Below are 17837 nucleotides of genomic sequence, written 5' to 3'. Positions count from 1 at the left end.
GGTGAACGAAGCCCTCACCCATAATATATATATATATATATATATATATATATATATATATATATATATATATATATATATATATATATATATATATATATATATATGTAATGAGAGAGAGAGAGAGAGAGAGAGAGAGAGAGAGAGAGAGAGAGAGAGAGAGAGAGAATCATAGCCATAATAATCATAATACTTTGGATACTTAGGTTCATTTGAAGGCAAATACTTGTGTACTTTGTCTACCAGTGTGAACATGGCAGTAGGTGAGTTGGTTTATTCTTGTTTTTAGTGTGTGTGGGGGTAAAATGGCTGCCGTAAGCATCCTGCACTGTTTTTTGTAAAGTAAAGGAGTGTGAATGCTGGAGGAGTGTAGTGTCTCCTATAGCAGGATGTAGGACTGTCTCAGAGCCCACACTCAGATACTTCTGTAGTCATTTGTGAGCTTTAACTTGAACGGATGTCCATCTTAACATTAGTGATTAAAATTATTTTCACATAACAGTCAAGTCTTTGGTCACATTGGTAATACTTTTAAATGCAAGATTTGAGATGGAGCTCCAACACTGACAGCAGGTTCTACGTGTCCGTGTTGCTGCACGGTAAGAAATACGGTAAGAAACATCTGAACGTGCCTGACAGACAAACGTGCTCTGACCTGCCACCTAGTGGATATTTTTTTTTATTGCATAAAAAAGTTTCAACAAAACACAAGCAGTACGCTCACATTTTGGGTTTAGTTTTACAAGAAATTAAATAATAGGTTTGGATCGCACAAACACGTGATTACTGATCGCCCCACGTCCTGTGCACGTCCTTGTCACGTGACAATTATTAACAGCCTGCTCATTTCTCACTTTGATTAAAATAAATCAGTTCATCAGTGTCAAAACACACACACACACACACACACACACACACACACACACACACACAGGGTCAGCCAATCAGGTTCCAAGCTAACGCTTCACAAAAGCACACATTTTACCGCCCAATTGTACTCAGCCAATCAGTTTAACGATTCACACTGCAGCCTGAAATCCGGATCAAACCCATTCTGAGCGGCTATGGCCAGGGAATGGTGTGTATTCTGCTGGTTTAACTGACTGTTATAATTATGTTGCGTTTATAATTATAAATGATATAAACCATATTACATAAATTATGTTTAAAAATATGTAAAATGTTGTTTCCAATTCTGAGATGCAAATTTCCTGACAGACCTTTGGGATGGACTCAAATCCTGTCCACTTCGAAATGTGCTGTAATGTGGACAAAATAACCGGATGTGCAACATCCTTCATTATACACATTCTCATCATGTAGTTTACTGACCTGATATTTTTTTTGCTAAATCGTCATTGTTAGAACTTTGATCTGAAACTTGGCAAATATTTAAAATAAGCTCTTCTATTTAATCTAGTAAATATTATAGTCATTATTAAATAAATACCCCAAAACAACAAATGTCCAAACTGCAGTAGGGCAAAGACAACAAAGCATGACTTGTGTAGCTCAAGCAAATAAATAACCTGTTCTCCATTTGTGGTGCTCATTTATCATTGCAGATAGTCTACTACATATTTGTTGCGGTTTATTTGTAAACTACGGCATATAAAATACCACATAAGGCCCTACAGAGATATTAGAATAGTCATGTGTGTTGTAAAACCAGGTCTGAGAATAAACGTATGTGTCTGGAAGACCATTGTGATGAGTAATACTGGAGGAAAAACACAGAGATGCTCTGCAACACTGATGCTTTGCATCAAAAACACATGTGGGACAGGTTTGGTTACAAATGTGTCTTTATGACTACTTAAAGCAGTAACACGGGCCTCCATTTGAGCGTTTTCCACCGATTAGTCAGTTCTTCAAGTCTGAAGCGGAGTGTAAGTGATATTCTTGGTTTGTCTGCTGAGGCGAAATCCAGTATATACACAAGTCAAACTAAAAAAAAAAAAACCTCCTGCAACCTATTTTATTTACATACCAAATCCAACAAAATTTGTTCTCTTGTGTTGAAACCCACATCCTAGTACTTGCTGCTTAAAAAAAAAAAAAAAAAAAAAAGAACAGACCACGTAATACTGTAAATAAAATTTATTTAAGATTTCATAAACCCCCAGACGATGTGAATATACATTTTTAAGAGATGAGCCCTCAGGAAGCAGCTCTTCCCTGAACCCTTCCTCAGCATCCTGTCTTCCTCACAGCTTATTCCTTCATCCAGCCATACTGCTGCTTCAGGCTCATAAATAAAAAGGTGGTGGAGATATTGTGGCGTGAGTTTGCATCATTTGCGTTGTACTTGTGTGAAGGAAGATGGCATCTGTATAGGCTGCATAGGCTGCACAGGCTGGAATGGCGGAGGCTTCTTACGAAGGTCTGGGGAGGACGAGGGCTTCACTGATGGGAGTAACTGATTCCGTTTAATGATCTGGAGAGCCAGCTGTGTGTTACCTGCAACCACATTAATCACTTGTAAAAAAAAATAAAAATAAAAACATGGAAGTTCACTACTGAGCACAAGATACAAGTCAGAATGCAAATGATACCTGTGCTGATTTAAGCTCTAAGATAGATCTTTCAGAAAAGGTGGCTAGAACATTGTTTTTCCAATAAGACAGTCTGGTTATTTTAACACTTATTCAATCACAGAGAGACTCGGAACATACCATTCTGCAGCTCCAGGTAGACTGCCAGTAAAATAGCCTCTGGTGGAATCTCTTTTGCACTGACCATAGAGGCTGCCTGCAGAGACACAAACCATGCAGGATCTTTTAAAATGCAGTTAAAAGGCTTTCAGTGGAAAATGAACAGGGCCTTTGACCACAAAGCATGTGCAGGTAAACGCAGGTGTTCATTACCTGATGAAGGCAATTGCGCGCTTTCTCGTATTCGCTCCGCAGACAATAAGCACTGCCCAAATTAAAGAGCATCATGGCCCTGGCAGCGCTCAGACTACTGGGGTAACAGAGAGGAGTCTGTTTCCCTGCTACACACAAACATTCCCACCACCCGTGATTAAACAAGTCATAAATACACAACTATCTACAGTAGGATCAAGAGTGATTCTAATAAGTCAAAAACAGATAATACTTACAAGATTCAACAGGCTCCAAATCTCCTTTATCTGAACCTGTGGGTTTAGAACATGCGTTCAACAATTTTCAGAAACCACATTCTGTACTTTAGTAAGTGTATGTAGACGTTTTAGCGGTGATGTATGAGTCACACTTTGGGTTATGTGAAGGAGTCTACCTTGGTCTTGTTCACTGGGTGACACACCGAGTGACACATCAGTTACATTCTCTGGGTTGAGGTGAGTGATGGCATCAGAGATTCGGTCCAGAGAGATCAGAGCTTCAGCAGCATATAAATGACCGAGGAACCTAAGGACCAAAAAAATACAATTGTGTATATATATATATATATATAAAAAAATGTGTTTCCCAAAATCAGTGTAATGACATTATAGCAACATTAGCAACACACAGAATGGTATAATTTCTACATTGAGGCAATAGACATGTTCTACTGATAGTCATGCTAGACAGATCAATAATACAAAAATGTAACATTTCTCTAAAGAGAGAATAAAATCACTATTTCTGCCATGTGCATGAAAACGGGAAAATGGGTTCTGAAATACAGAACAGAATGTAAGTTGAGTGAATTACTTGAGAGATCCTGAAAGCTTGGGCTGATGTAAGAGTTTATCTGCATGGGTAAGTGCCATCAAGTTGTCCCCAAGGGCCAAAGCCACATATGTACTACAGGCTAAAATGCAGCACCTGTGAATAAAGACAGAATCAAATTCAAAGTTTGTAAACTAGAAATGCACGCACACTGTAACAAAAACATTAAACAAAAGATAAATATATTTATTCGTGGAATAAATTAGGCATTTGAACGGAGCCTAATTTCCATTAAATGAACGTGCAGAAGTAAATGCCAGACATCGGCAAGTCACCAGCACAAACTCAAATAGTTCAACGTTTGGGCCCAGTCGATGCTAAACTGGATTGTGTTAGTTAACTCTTTAAATGGTAAAAATACAGTAAAGAGATATTTAGTTTCTATTAAAGCGAGAGACTGTGTTAAGTTAAAAAAGATGTGCACAAAAGAAGCTTTTGCCTGGGTACACAATTATTTGCACATGTTCATCCCTGTGTAAAGGAGGCATAGAGCACATTAAAATAAAATGACTAAACAAACCAATGACCAACTGACCTATACTCATACAAAAACAATAGTAAATATAATAACTCTATATTAACATCAGGTTGTAGTTTCCACAATTGTATTTAAAAAAAAAAAAAAAAAAAAAAAACAAACAGCAAAACCTTTGTATATTTTAGTTTTTTAAGCTGTTTTACACATCCACATTTCCACTACAGATCTGTACATACTAGTAAGTGTAATCACGTGTAGAGGCATTCTCAATTAAACCTTCCTTAACCCTCCGTCTTTGTTCTGTTTCCTGTTAGTGCCAGATTGACTACAAGGCAATCATTAAAGGGGTTAAAGGGGGAGAGGGAGGAAGAAAAAAAGAGGTGCAGGCTTCCCAGCAGTTGGCTGGAACACAAAAGGCTTGCCAGATTCCGGGAAGCGAAACCTGAGTAGGTGGCTTGTGTGCTCATAAACATGTCACTGTACCAGGGTGTCAATCCCCGGTCACCCCTCAACCCGCTCACTCTTTCCTCAGAACAGCCCTGTGTCTGGACCGACAGATGAGGGGGGGAAAAAATGCCCCAGGTGGATAGGAAAAAGGTGGAGAGGGGGGAATTAGGGCAGAAGAGAAGTGCACACTGGACACTCTGTGGAGGGCTGCCTTTGATCTTACCTGAGGTTCTCAACTTCCTGTTTTCTAAGAGGTGATGAGGGAGCAGCAGGAATGAACTTGTCTCCCTCTTGGCTCTTTCCACTGTAAATCAAATCACAGGTTGAAAAGGTTACAGAATCTTCCCACTGTCATATGTACAAAATGAGCAAAGTAGCAAGTCCAAGTGGGTGTTTGTCTTCCGGTCAGACATGAATGATGTCACTTATTTCTAATATCCTCACATTAGTGATTGAGTAATTATTATGCTGTGCAGGTGCCTATAAATGTGTGGATATGTAAAAGGGAATACAAATACCTGCAGACATCACTGTTCTCACTGCCGCTCTCCGTGCTTCCCGATTGGCTTGAGTTTTTAGAGCCATTTTCTGGTTTGCTCTCATGTTGCTGGTGCTCAGGCAGCAGGAGCAATGCATTCCTCAAACAGATTGCTGCAAACTCCATACTTGCTACAGGGATCGCTGCAGACTGACCCTCACTACGCACGCGCACACACACGCGCGCACACACACGCACACACACTTTGAACCTCTAAATTAAAACGCGAATACAATGCCACCTGGTGGCCAAAATTAAACACTACAATGTTTTACAGAGTAGTCAAGAGATTAAGACTCAAAATAAGCAACACTTTTTCACTTGTTATACTAAATAAGTGCATTTCTACATTATATAATTTATAAAATAATTTCATTACTTAAATTCCTAAATGGAAAAGCAGACTTGTGTGGAACTGTAAAATTATATAATAATGCAGACATTCTAAAAAAATTAATATAAAAATATATACATAAATATGTAAATAAATAACTAATGGTGTTGGAAAGGACTATAAGTAACAGGGAAACTGTACAAATGTATTTATAAATTACAATATTTAATTAAAAATCAAGCATCCTGTCACATGTTAATAGGATGCAGTCTAAAATGCTAGACAAAAAAAAAAAAATGTCATTAATAATACAAACAGCAACACACCTGTAAGTTGTATTCTGTGTGGACTGTGATGCCAGGACAATCTTACGATGATATCCCTGCCCTACAATGGACTGAATTATTCCCTTTTTACTCGGCAGACCTTTAGTTTCTTGCTCTGAACTCTAGAAAAATAAACCATGAAGAAAAACATTAGAAGCCAAGAATCCAAAAAAAACTAATGATGATCATCAGAATGTTAGCCTGTAAGTTAACCTGTCTCACCCCTTTGTTGGCAGCAATGCAGCACTCGGCGAGCCGCAGCCAGAGACGAGGGTTTGAGTGGTAAACTTGCACCGCCTCCATCAAACACTCAAAGGCAGCCAGTGGCCGGCCGAGGTGCAGAAGCTGAATGCCGCAGTTATAAAGCAGCTCATAACGCTTATTTGCCAGCAGAGCACACATGGGAATACCTGCAAACTTTTTAGATGCTGGGGGAAAAAAACAAAAACAAATTGATGCTTAATTGTGTCTGCTAAAGCATTAATCAAGCTACATACACTACAACTGTTAAAGTAAGTAATAAGCACACAGAACGATGCTAATGTGCGCTTCTGAATCCTGAATAAGTCTGGAGTTATATTTAGACAATGCAGGAAGGTGAATCTAGTGCTGTGACTGAGAACTATATTCCATGTTTAAACAAAGCAGTTTACAAGATGTGGAACATAATACAAGCTGTGACAATTGGAACTCATTAAACTAAATTAAATTGCAGTTGAACTGTTTTTGTTTTTTTATGCATAATAAAGGTGTTTGTTTTTCACATCTTTCCTAAATCATACAGGCTTAAATGTGCACTACATCTCTGAGATCCACCCAGAAAACACTCACAAATAGACCAAATGTATGTGGACACCCGACTATGACCCAGACCTCAGCCACAACAAATGGTTGTCACAAAGATGAAAGCCTATGATTTGTCTTGACAGTGTTTGTAGGACATAAGATTTTGCTTGACTGAAACTACTTTGATGTAGGACGTATTGTGCCACTCACCCTGGTCGTTCTTGCCATCTCCAAGCTGTGCACATGTATGGTCATTCTCCTGCAGGGCTTTCTTAAAGTAGAAGATGCCCAGGTTGTGCTTCCCCATAGCAAAGTGAATACAGCCCAGATTATTCCAAAACATGCAGCGCACACATTCACCTACAAAAATTGGGGAAATGTTTGAACAATAATCCAGTCACACTAAAAAGTCTTTTTAGGTTTACTTATCAAATGAATGGAACTGAGTATCAACTGATTTCAACATGCCATTTTAATATAACATACAGGACTTGGACATTTTTGTTTGAATTAAGAAAATGAACAGTGTAGGTTTTTTGTGAATTATGTACCTGTCTTGAGAGGTCCAGGATGTTCAGCAACGTTAGAGCTATTGAGGAGTTTCACTGCTTTACGGTAATTTCCCCTCAGATACTCAAAATTACTCTTCAGAAAGAGAGATGGTGTAGACTAAGGGGGGGAGAGAGAGAGAGAGAGAGAGAGAGAGAGAGAGAGAGAGAGAGAGAGAGAGAGAGAGAGAGAGAGAGAGAGAGAGAGAGAGAGAGAGAGAAAAAAAAAAAAAACAACAGTCAGCTCCCAGGAGTAAAATATGCCAGACTTGGGGGGGGGGGGGGGGGGGGGGGGGTGTATTTCAATAAAAACTCTTGGGCAAGATGTTTTCATACTTATGGTCATATTAAAATAGCATTTCTCTATACATATTATGAACTAAAACAGCTTACAGATACATTCTTTGTGTGCAGCTCCATGCACAACACAAGCATTCAGTAATAACTCACATTTCCAGCTGTGTTCATAACAGACTTGATCTCCCTTTTACAAGCCTTGAGGGATTTCATCTGAATGTAGGCTCGCACTTTATACTGCAAAACACATATGGGGAAAATTAGGAAAACACACAAAAAGGAGGTCTATAATTCAACTTAAAATGCTGACAGGTGAGAGTTTTAAGCACACAGACAAGAGGTTCTCAATAAAATCCACATTATAGTAAAAATATGACTATTGGATATTTATTGTTTATTAATCCATCCTCTTTATATACTTTCTATCAAACTTCAGTTCCCTGACCTGAAGCCCACTAGAGACCTGTACTGTGGGATGAAAAGGAAGATAAAGCTACAGTGATTTTCCATCAAAAGGATTTATAGGAGAAATCTTGATGCTGTTACTTTGTCTTCAGTAGTTTGTACAGCCTCCTTTGGCAGATGTGCCAATAATTATGACATATGTAATTGCCTATTTTCTAAAATGTTTGATTTCTCTCTATTCACAGTGTGAGGTTGAGCTAATTAACAAAAAAGATTTTTCCATAACCATTTTAAACTTTAACCCAAAGGAACAAAAACCTATTGAGCTGATTACACAGAGCTTATGTAGAAATATTTTAGTTTTGTGAACAGACAAACTACCTGGTGCATCCGGGACTTAGCTGCCTCAATCATGGCTGCAAATTCAGCTTTCTGAGCAGCAGATTCTCTGGCTGTGCTACTCATACCCTGTTACAGATTACATACAAGCATTAGGAAACAAAGGCAAATAAGGCTACGACTGTACAACATATATTTAATATTTGGACCATTATTTTGTTTGAGCTTTTTACATATCATAATTCTACAAATGTTGTAAATGCTTGCGTTGCAAACTCACAGAAACCAAAAAGAGGACCAACTACTTATTGTTTCTAAACAACAAAAAAAAAACTAAAATTCCTGCTTGAACATTACCACATAAAGACTGTTACATCTATAATATTTACTTTGTTATCAAATCTGGAAACAACACACCAAAAGTAACAAAAGAAGAGAACAAGAGAAAAACGCACACAAAATAAAACCCCACAATCATTTGGTTGTAGTTTCTTACCTCTCCTTTGCCATTTTTGTTGTTGCCTTGTACAGAGAGTTTCTCCAGCACTGCAAGGAGATGTAGTGCTTTCTCTGGCTGGAAGGTGAGCAGGTAAAGATCCACTAGCAGGAAGCACACCGCCTGAGCAAACTTCTCTTCTAGTACAAAGAACATCATCAAGCCATACTATTCAACCGAACTGACCCATGCATAGCAAATTGGAAGCATTTATCATTTGAAATGGTTTCTCATTCAAATACACAGATCTTTTAAAAAGCAACTCCAGTACACATAATAAATGCTTAATCTGTGTTACATGTCATTTACAGAATTTCTGACTTCAGTAAAGAAAAAAAAAAAAAACTATGAAAATAACGTATTAATTCATTATATAGACAAAAGTATTGGGACACCAGACTTTTCCTGCCATATTTGGTTCTTCTCCAAACTGTTACCACAATGCTGGAGGCACATAATTGTTTAATGTTTTTGGATGCGGTATAACAAACTTTGCATTCACTTGAACATGGAAATCCAAACCTGTTCCAGGTTCCCGCTTCTGTGCACAAAAGCGAGCTCCATTAAGATATAGTTTACATGTACAGTGGCACTGCTATTGAGCTCTGATCTCAAACTCTACTGAACACCTTTGGAATGAACTGGAACACTGACTGCACCCCAGGTCTCCTCACACTACACCAGTACTTGGCTTTATTAACACTGTTGTGGCTGATGAAAACAAATGTGCACAAGCACCCTCCAAAATCTAGTGGAACATCTACCCAGAAGAGTGGAGGGAATTATAAGATCAAATTGGGACTAACTGTGGAATGCGATGCTCAAAAAGCAAATATCATACTTATGACCAGGTGTCCACTGTTGGCAATAAAGTGTACATAACTTTTTGCACATGCAGCCATGACTTAATGCTCCTTAATGCTGTTTTAGTTTAATTTGTGTTTTTTTCCTGAATGCAGCACAAATTCATAGTTCAGCATTGTGTTTCAAGTACAAAATTTGAAGTTGAATCTAAATCTATTGATCTACCCAGAAACATAGCTCTAAACTTTTTCATGTTGTTCAGGCTTTTCAATTTGAACTGTTTACAATTTACAACAGACATTAATTCACTGAAAGGAGAGTAAGTTACGTACATGAAGGGGTCCGCTAACGATTGATAAATAAAATAAAAAAATAAAAGACATCTACACATTGCTCTTTCTCACCCAGACTTGGGTATTCACTGACATGAACTGACATTTCGGAGGAAAATATGTTTAGATAAAGCAACTCGTGAAAATGCCGGTTACCACTGGGGTCCTTTCAATAAGTAACGTTAAGGAAAAGCAATATGTAGATGTGTGCATTTTTCTTTTCTTTTTGGTAAACCCTTCCTAAAGCTTCCATCAACTTTGACATTTTTAACATACCAAAAGGTTCCAGGAACTGGTAGAGCTTCTCTCCTATGGCTATAGCTTCTGAGTACTGCCGCATGTGGTAGTGAATGACAGCTTGATTGTAATAGAGAACGCTGTTTTCAACATCATCCAAACCATCGATATCCTCGACAGCGGAATGCACCTACAAAGACAGAAAGAAAAAAAAAATAAACATTTGTGCATAAATAACACTTGACATTTACACTTGACATAAGAAACGCTTACCTGATTTTTTATCACCATTAAAGTTTGCTTCAAGGTGCTTGTGGTTGTCTGGCCACTTCTGTAAAACTCAGTGACAGCTTTGTTCATGGCAATCTTGTAGTCATCTTTATTCAACTCCTGGAGACTTTCTAGCTGCTTCAGGGCATCATCATAGTTACCAGCCTAGAGAAAAATCACAGATGTTACAGCTCAGGCTACAAAATACATTAAGTAGACGTTATTTATAAGGTGAATTTGGAACAACAAAAGTGTGCCACAGGTAAGAGCATATAAAACATTGATAAGAGCATACGGAGCAACAGCGAGTCAAGAGACAAGTACCAAGGCAAGTTTTTTGCCGGCTTTCAAATTAGCAAAAGCTAGCAAGCCTTTCTCCGAAGTCGAGTTTTTAAAAGAATGCATGGTAGAGACGGCAGGTGTCTTGTGTCTATGTAGCCAGGCAAATAAACAAAAAAGTCCTTCAAGTATATTCACTAGCACTTGATGAAAGCAACAACTTAAGACACTGCTCAGCTCTTAATGTTCCAAAATGTAGGTGATCTAGTAACATTACTGATGGCGAGTAAACTCACTTCTGCAAAAAATACTGTAAATGATGTATGGAAGCTTTACTGAGGCAGCAATACAGCAAATGGCATTATTAAAATAAAGTTGAGATGAGAACATATCTTTTTTTTAAGTTCCGAAAAGACCGATTTTATTTCAGAAAATCACAAAGCTGTTTGAATACTTTTGCCAACATTGGCTAATCAACCTGAAGTAGAAAAAAAACAAAACAAACAAACAAAAAAAAACACCAAGATTTTTCTTCTGTGGTCTAAAGTATAGTGGAAGTGACCATTATTTAAATGTATACTTATACAGTGAGGAAAATAAGTATTTGAACACCCTGCTATTTTGCAAGTTCTCCCACTTAGAAATCATGGAGGAGTCTGAAATTGTTACCGTAGATGCATGTCCACTGTGAAAATCCAGAAATCACAATATATGATTTTTAAACTATTTATTTGTATGATACAGCTGCAAATAAGTATTTGAACACCTGTCTATCAGCTAGAATTCTGACCCTCAAAGACCTGTTAGTCTGCCTTTAAAATGTCCACCTCCACTACATTTATTATCCTAAATAGATGCACCTGTTTGAGGTTGTTAGCTGCATAAAGACACCTGTCCACCCCATACAATCAGTAAGAATCCAACTACTAACATGGCCAAGACCAAAGAGCTGTCCAAAGACACTAGAGACAAAATTGTACACCTCCACAAGGCTGGAAAGGGCTACGGGGAAATTGCCAAGCAGCTTGGTGAAAAAAGGTCCACTGTTGGAGCAATCCTTAGAAAATGGAAGAAGCTAAACATGACTGTCAATCGCCCTCGGACTGGGGCTCCATGCAAGATCTCACCTCGTGGGGTCTCAATGATCCTAAAAAGGTGAGAAATCAGCCCAGAACTACACGGGAGGAGCTGGTCAATGACCTGAAAAGAGCTGGGACCACCGTTTCCAAGGTTACTGTTGGTAATACACTAAGACGTCATGGTTTGAAATCATGCATGGCACGGAAGGTTCCCCTGCTTAAACCAGCACATGTCCAGGCACGTCTTAAGTTTGCCAATGATCATTTGGATGATCCAGAGGAGTCATGGGAGAAAGTCATGTGGTCAGATGAGACCAAAATAGAACTTTTGGGTCATAATTCCACTAAACGTGTTTGGAGGAATTATGGCCACGGCCCGCTGGGTTTATTAATCCGGCCCGCCGAACGTGACCAAAATATATTAAAATAGGTACAGGTAAACATTGTTCAATTTACCTTTCCCCTGTAACGCCCACGTTTCCCTAAAAGATGCACTTCAGCTACATTAACCTTGTTCATGTGTATTACTCTCTTCTTCTCTTAAGAGCCTTTCTGCAAAAAATAATGTGTTCTTATCAAAGAAAAGAAAAGTGGATAGTGAGCACCAAGTGTTTAATACAACAAAATATTTTTTCACTGAAGTCCGATCAAAGGCTGTATGGACTAATATGCCAAGAAACTGTCGTGGTTTTCAAAAAGTACAATATCAGCCGTCTCTTTGCTACAACGCATGCCAACTACGCTAGCAAGCAGTCAACGCAGGAACAAAAAAATTTTCACCGGCAAACAGCGATTCAAGAGTCAAGTACCAAGGCACGTTTTTTGCTGCCATTCAAATTAGCAAAAGCTAGCAAGCCTTTCTCCGTAGGAGAGTTTTAAAAGAATGCATGATGGAGACAGCAGGAGTCTTGTGTCTGGAGAGCCAAGGCAAGTTTAAAAAAAATCCGTTTTTGACTCACCGGGTGGAACTGATTGAAAATATAGCCAGCCAAATAAACAAAAAAGCTGAGTCCTTCAAGTTATATTCAATAGCACTGAATGAAAGCAACGACAAACACTGCTCAGCTCCTAATTTTCATCCGAGGGATTAATGATAGTTTTGAGATAACAGAAGAGTTTTTGAGCATGGAGTCCCTAAAGGGAACAACTCGGGGAGAGGATTTATATAACACAGTGTCTGCTGCCATCGAGAGACAGAAGCTACCTTTGAGTAAACTTGTCAATGGCACGACGGATGGATCACCAAATTTAACTGGGAAAACGTTGTCTGCTGAAAAAAATCCAGGATAAAGTGAAGGAAAATAAAATCCTTCTCAGGTTTTTACTCTTTCACTGCATCATCCATCAGGAATCTTAATCAGCTTAATCATGTCGTGAATCCAGTCGTAAAACTTGTCAACTTTTTCAAGTTCAACAACACTGTTCCTACTATAACTGAACTTGAGTTTTTCTGCTGTGTTTATTCAACTGAAATGTAATAAATAAATTATCAATTTGATTAATGCATTTGGAAAACAATTTGTACAATGAGCCTTGCATATTCATGCTTTGCTACATGTTACAGGCCAAATCTCTAATGTAATATATACAGTGCCTTGCGAAAGTATTCGGCCCCCTTGAACTTTGCGACCTTTTGCCACATTTCAGGCTTCAAACATAAAGATATAAAACTGTAATTTTTTGTGAAGAATCAACAACAAGTGGGACACAATCATGAAGTGAAACGAAATTTATTGGATATTTCAAACTTTAACAAATAAAAAACTGAAAAATTGGCCGTGCAAAATTATTCAGCCCCCTTAAGTTAATACTTTGTAGCGCCACCTTTTGTTGTGATTACAGCTGTAAGTCACTTGGGGTATGTCTCTATCAGTTTTGCACATCGAGAGACTGAAATTTTTGCCCATTCCTCCTTGCAAAACAGCTCGAGCTCAGTGAGGTTGGATGGAGAGCATTTGTGAACAGCAGTTTTCAGTTCTTTCCACAGATTCTCGATTGGATTCAGGTCTGGACTTTGACTTGGACATTCTAACACCTGGATATGTTTATTTGTGAACCATTCCATTGTAGATTTTGCTTTATGTTTTGGATCATTGTCTTGTTGGAAGACAAATCTCCGTCCCAGTCTCAGGTCTTTTGGAGACTCCATCAGGTTTTCTTCCAGAATGGTCCTGTATTTGGCTCCATCCATCTTCCCATCAATTTTAACCATCTTCCCTGTCCCTGCTGAAGAAAAGCAGGCCCAAACCATGATGCTGCCACCACCATGTTTCACAGTGGGGATGGTGTGTTCAGGGTGATGAGCTGTGTTGCTTTTACGCCAAACATAACGTTTTGCATTGTTGCCAAAAAGTTCGATTTTGGTTTCATCTGACCAGAGCACCTTCTTCCACATGTTTGGTGTGTCTCCCAGGTGGCTTGTGGCAAACTTTAAACGACACTTTTTATGGATATCTTTAAGGAATGGCTTTCTTCTTGCCACTCCTCCATAAAGGCCAGATTTGTGCAGTATACGACTGATTGTTCTCCTATGGACACAGTCTCCCACCATCTACCACTATCACAGTGCTGGTGCATTTATACGGAGACTTGATTACACACAGGTGGATTCTATTTATCATCATTAGTCATTTAGGTCAACATTGGATCATTCAGAGATCCTCACTGAACTTCTGGAGAGAGTTTGCTGCACTGAACGTAAAGGGGCTGAATAATTTTGCATGCCCAATTCTTCAGTTTTTTTATTTGTTAAAAAAGTTTGAAATATTCAATAAATTTCGTTCCACTTCATGATTGTGTCCCACTTGTTGTTGATTCTTCACAAAAAATTTGTTTCATATCTTTATGTTTGAAGCCTGAAATGTGGCAAAAGGTCGCAAAGTTCAAGGGGGCCGAATTTTTTCGCAAGGCACTGTCAAATTTTAGAACCCAATGAGGCCCGTAAGTCAAAAGGTTTGCCCACGTCTGCTCTATGATGAAGTTTGATGAGGATGTGATAATATTTTATATCACCCGCACTAAGTGGAAAAAAGGTACATACCGTAAACTCTTCAAAAGCAGTTGCAGCCATCTCCTTTTCCTGGTCTGAAGTCCCAGGAGAAACAATGCTGTCATGTTTCAGGTCACTGATTTGGTCTGAGGAAAAATTATACACATAGAGAAAATAATTCAATGTGAATCATCTGCTCTGTTGCAGACTGTACATGCAAAACTAAATCCTTTACAGTGTTTGGAGAAGTGCGTGTGGGATGAATGTGAGGTGGAGTTAAAGTGTGAAGGATATGAGGTGAGGTGGAGTTGAGGTGTGAAGGATATGAGGTGATGTGGATGTGATGTGGATGTGAGGTCTAGTTGAGTTGTGAAGGATATGAGGTTAGGTGGAGTTGAGGTGTGAGGTGGAGTTGAGGTGTGAAGGATATGAGGTTAGGTGGAGTTGAGGTGTGAGGTGGAGTTGAGGTGTGAAGGATATGAGGTGAGGTGGATATGAGGTGGATGAAAGATGTGAGGTGTGGTCTGATGAGGGTGGGGGTTGTAATGTGTGATGTGATGTGATGTGATGGTGAGGTGTAAGGGATATGAGGTGGATGTGAAGAATATGAGATGAATGTGAGGTGGAGTTGGGGTGTAATGGATGTGAGGTGGGTGTGAGGAATATGAGATGGATGTGAAGTGGAGTTGAGGTGTGAAGGATATGAGGTTAGGTGGAGTTGAGGTGTGAGGTGGAGTTGAGGTGTGAGGGATATGAGGTGTGAGGTGGAGTTGAGGTGTGACGTGGAGTTGAGGTGTGAGGGATATGAGGTGGATGGAAGATGTGAGGTGTGGTCTGATGAGGATGGGGGTTGTAATGTGTGATGTGATGGTGAGGTGTAAGGGATATGAGGTGGATGTGATGTGGGTGTGAGGAATATGAGATGGATGTGAGGTGGGTGTGAGGAATGTGAGGTGGAGTTGAGGTGTGAGGGGGATGTGAGGGGGACGGAAGATGTGAGGTGTGTGAATGGATATAAGGTGTGGATGATATGAGGTGAGGGTGAGATGGAGGTGTATGTTAGGTGGATGGAAGATGTGAGGTGAGGTCTGATGAGGATGGGGGTGTGATGTGATAGTGAGGGGTGAAGTGATGGTGAGGTGTGAGGAGGATGTGGGCGTGCCGCTTAGATTCAAGCCTCTACAAGCAACACAAGATTATACGTCCTTGAGCTCTCCTTCTAACCTGCTACCCATCTATCTGTTCTACTGTAATCTGTTCTCTAAATTAACATGAAAAAACGTCGAATGCATGATTATAGACAGTCATATATAGCAGGAACACTGGTTCAGTGTGAGTTTAAACTAGCGGCCGGTAGTATAGTTTGACTGGTTAACTAACCCGCTAGCTGTAGTTACCGTGTTAGCGTTCGGGTAACGCATGCATTCTCCATGAACCGAGTACAGTTTATGAATAGAGAGAGAAACCGCACCAAAAGCAAAGTCTTAACTTTATAACCAGCTGCATTTATGACTTTATAAAATACGCAGTCCCGCAGCGGACTGAACACTTAGCCTGTGGTCCTGCTAGCTAGCAGCTAATGTAGCACTAGCCAATAATAAAAACACAGCTCACCAGAGTTCATCTCGGCCATTGTTTGAAAATTAGCGGAGGTTGAAATGCTGATATTTTATAGCAACTAGTTCCTGTAATTGACTCGCAGCGTTCACGAATAAACAGCCAAAGCACAAAGAAATCGCTGCGCTGTGTGTCGATCTGAACAGATTTCTCTCTGCTCAGGACTTCGCCATTAAAATTACCCAGATTCTTTCGCTGACGAGCGTCGCGTTGCCGTGAGCGCCCCCAGCCGGTGCGGAAGAGCCCCAGCACTTCTATTCAAACCGACCTCCTACAACCACCACGAGGTGTCGCCAGAGCCCGTCAATGTGCTCTAAACTCCCCACTGCGGCCAAAGACCCCTTAACGTCACACACACACGTTTATTTTATGAATAACAAACAACATTTGAAATAAACTTCATACTTGAATGTGCATTATACTTTTTGTTTTTTGGAGCCATATTTTCCCCCCCAAAAGATTAATAAAACATATTTTGTTTTATATTATGTGAGGATCGGTAATGAAAAAATAAATGATGTTTTTTCCAAACCGGACCCTGTGACCCTCCATAAACGGAGAATCCTACGAAAGCTCTCGTGTTTTTATGCAGTCTTATACTGCTGTAGCTCAGCCACCTTAAGTTCCGATGAGCTGTGTGTTGCTGCTCTTCGTGATGATTGTAAAACTTGATTATTTGATTTTTTACAGACTTCCTGTCAGCTCAAAACAGTCTGTCCTAAAACAATACCAGAGAATTGCACAGATACAGTACAGACAAAGTAATATGGAGAAAAGGCTTACTATGCTTGTCTTTATTATTGTTTATTAGTATATATATATATATATATATATATATATATATATATATATATATATATATATATATATATATATATATATATATATATAATACTGAGATTGTATTATTTAGCATTTGACTGATAAGTAATACATTAATTATAATACATAGATTAACAAATTATCTGAATTCATTTATAAACAAAATATCTTAATACTGTACATTTTGATTAAACACTTAAAAGCCCTTGGTTGAGTGTTTCATATTAAGAAACTGTAGATGGATCCTTGAAAAAAAATTATAAAAATACAATGTTCAAATGCTAAAATACAGAAATAGTACCGTTATCTTTAGAGACGTAAATCAAGATGTCCTCGGTGTAACAGCATGGCACACAGGAGCACGCCCACTGACAGACAGAACTTTGAAATGCACATAGAGCCGTATGGTATATAGAATGTAGAATGATGCAATTTGAATTAATTAAATGTATTTTAATTTAAGCAGTCGACAATTTATTTACTGAAATTTAAGTTTGTATGTTTTAGATCCCCAAGTTGTTTAAATTAACTCTTCCTGATGCCTTTTCCACGTGTGTGTGTGTGTGTGTGTGTGTGTGTGTGTGTGTGTGTGTGTGTGTGTAAGCTGTAACAATTGAATAAAAATGAACGAAAAATTTGCTTTCAGAGTATCTAAAAAGGAAAACATACACAACTTAGCTCTAATTAGTGAATCACTGGCAAAGAGCAAAGTTTTT

The 17837-nt window shown here is 38.9% G+C and overlaps 1 protein-coding gene across 2 annotated transcripts; it reads right to left on the bottom strand.

Moving 5' to 3' along the window:
• Positions 1-2085: 2085 nt before the first annotated feature.
• Positions 2086-16516, bottom strand: cnot10 (CCR4-NOT transcription complex, subunit 10). Of its 2 annotated transcripts, none has more exons than XM_083539183.1 (19): positions 16297-16516; positions 14734-14828; positions 10339-10500; positions 10105-10255; positions 8693-8832; positions 8239-8325; positions 7606-7689; positions 7159-7276; positions 6818-6967; positions 6044-6249; positions 5822-5943; positions 5142-5321; positions 4847-4927; positions 3681-3794; positions 3262-3392; positions 3104-3139; positions 2868-2995; positions 2676-2751; positions 2086-2460 (listed from the first exon to the last, which is right to left on the bottom strand). In XM_083539183.1, exons 1-19 carry the CDS (start codon positions 16313-16315, stop codon positions 2294-2296), a joined length of 2247 nt encoding a protein of 748 aa, XP_083395309.1. In that variant the 5' UTR covers positions 16316-16516; the 3' UTR covers positions 2086-2293. The 2 variants fall into 2 exon arrangements, with proteins under 2 accessions (XP_083395309.1, XP_083395310.1); XM_083539184.1 differs by having other exon boundaries at positions 8693-8829.
• Positions 16517-17837: the final 1321 nt, after the last annotated feature.

Source organism: Silurus aristotelis (assembly GCF_946808225.1).
Source record: "Silurus aristotelis genome assembly, chromosome: 1".
Lineage (NCBI taxonomy): Eukaryota > Metazoa > Chordata > Actinopteri > Siluriformes > Siluridae > Silurus > Silurus aristotelis.
The sequence above is the reverse complement of the archived record's forward strand: the minus strand, read 5'-3'. Positions and strand labels throughout refer to the sequence as shown.

Excerpts from the sequence above, each read along its gene's own strand:
- cnot10 (XM_083539183.1), bottom strand. Across the intron at positions 7,690-8,238 it reads CTAAGTCCCGGATGCACCAG|TATAAAGTGCGAGCCTACAT; the intron begins GTAGTTTGTCTG and ends TGTGTTTTGCAG. Across the intron at positions 3,140-3,261 it reads ACCCAGTGAACAAGACCAAG|GTTCAGATAAAGGAGATTTG; the intron begins GTAGACTCCTTC and ends CTAAACCCACAG.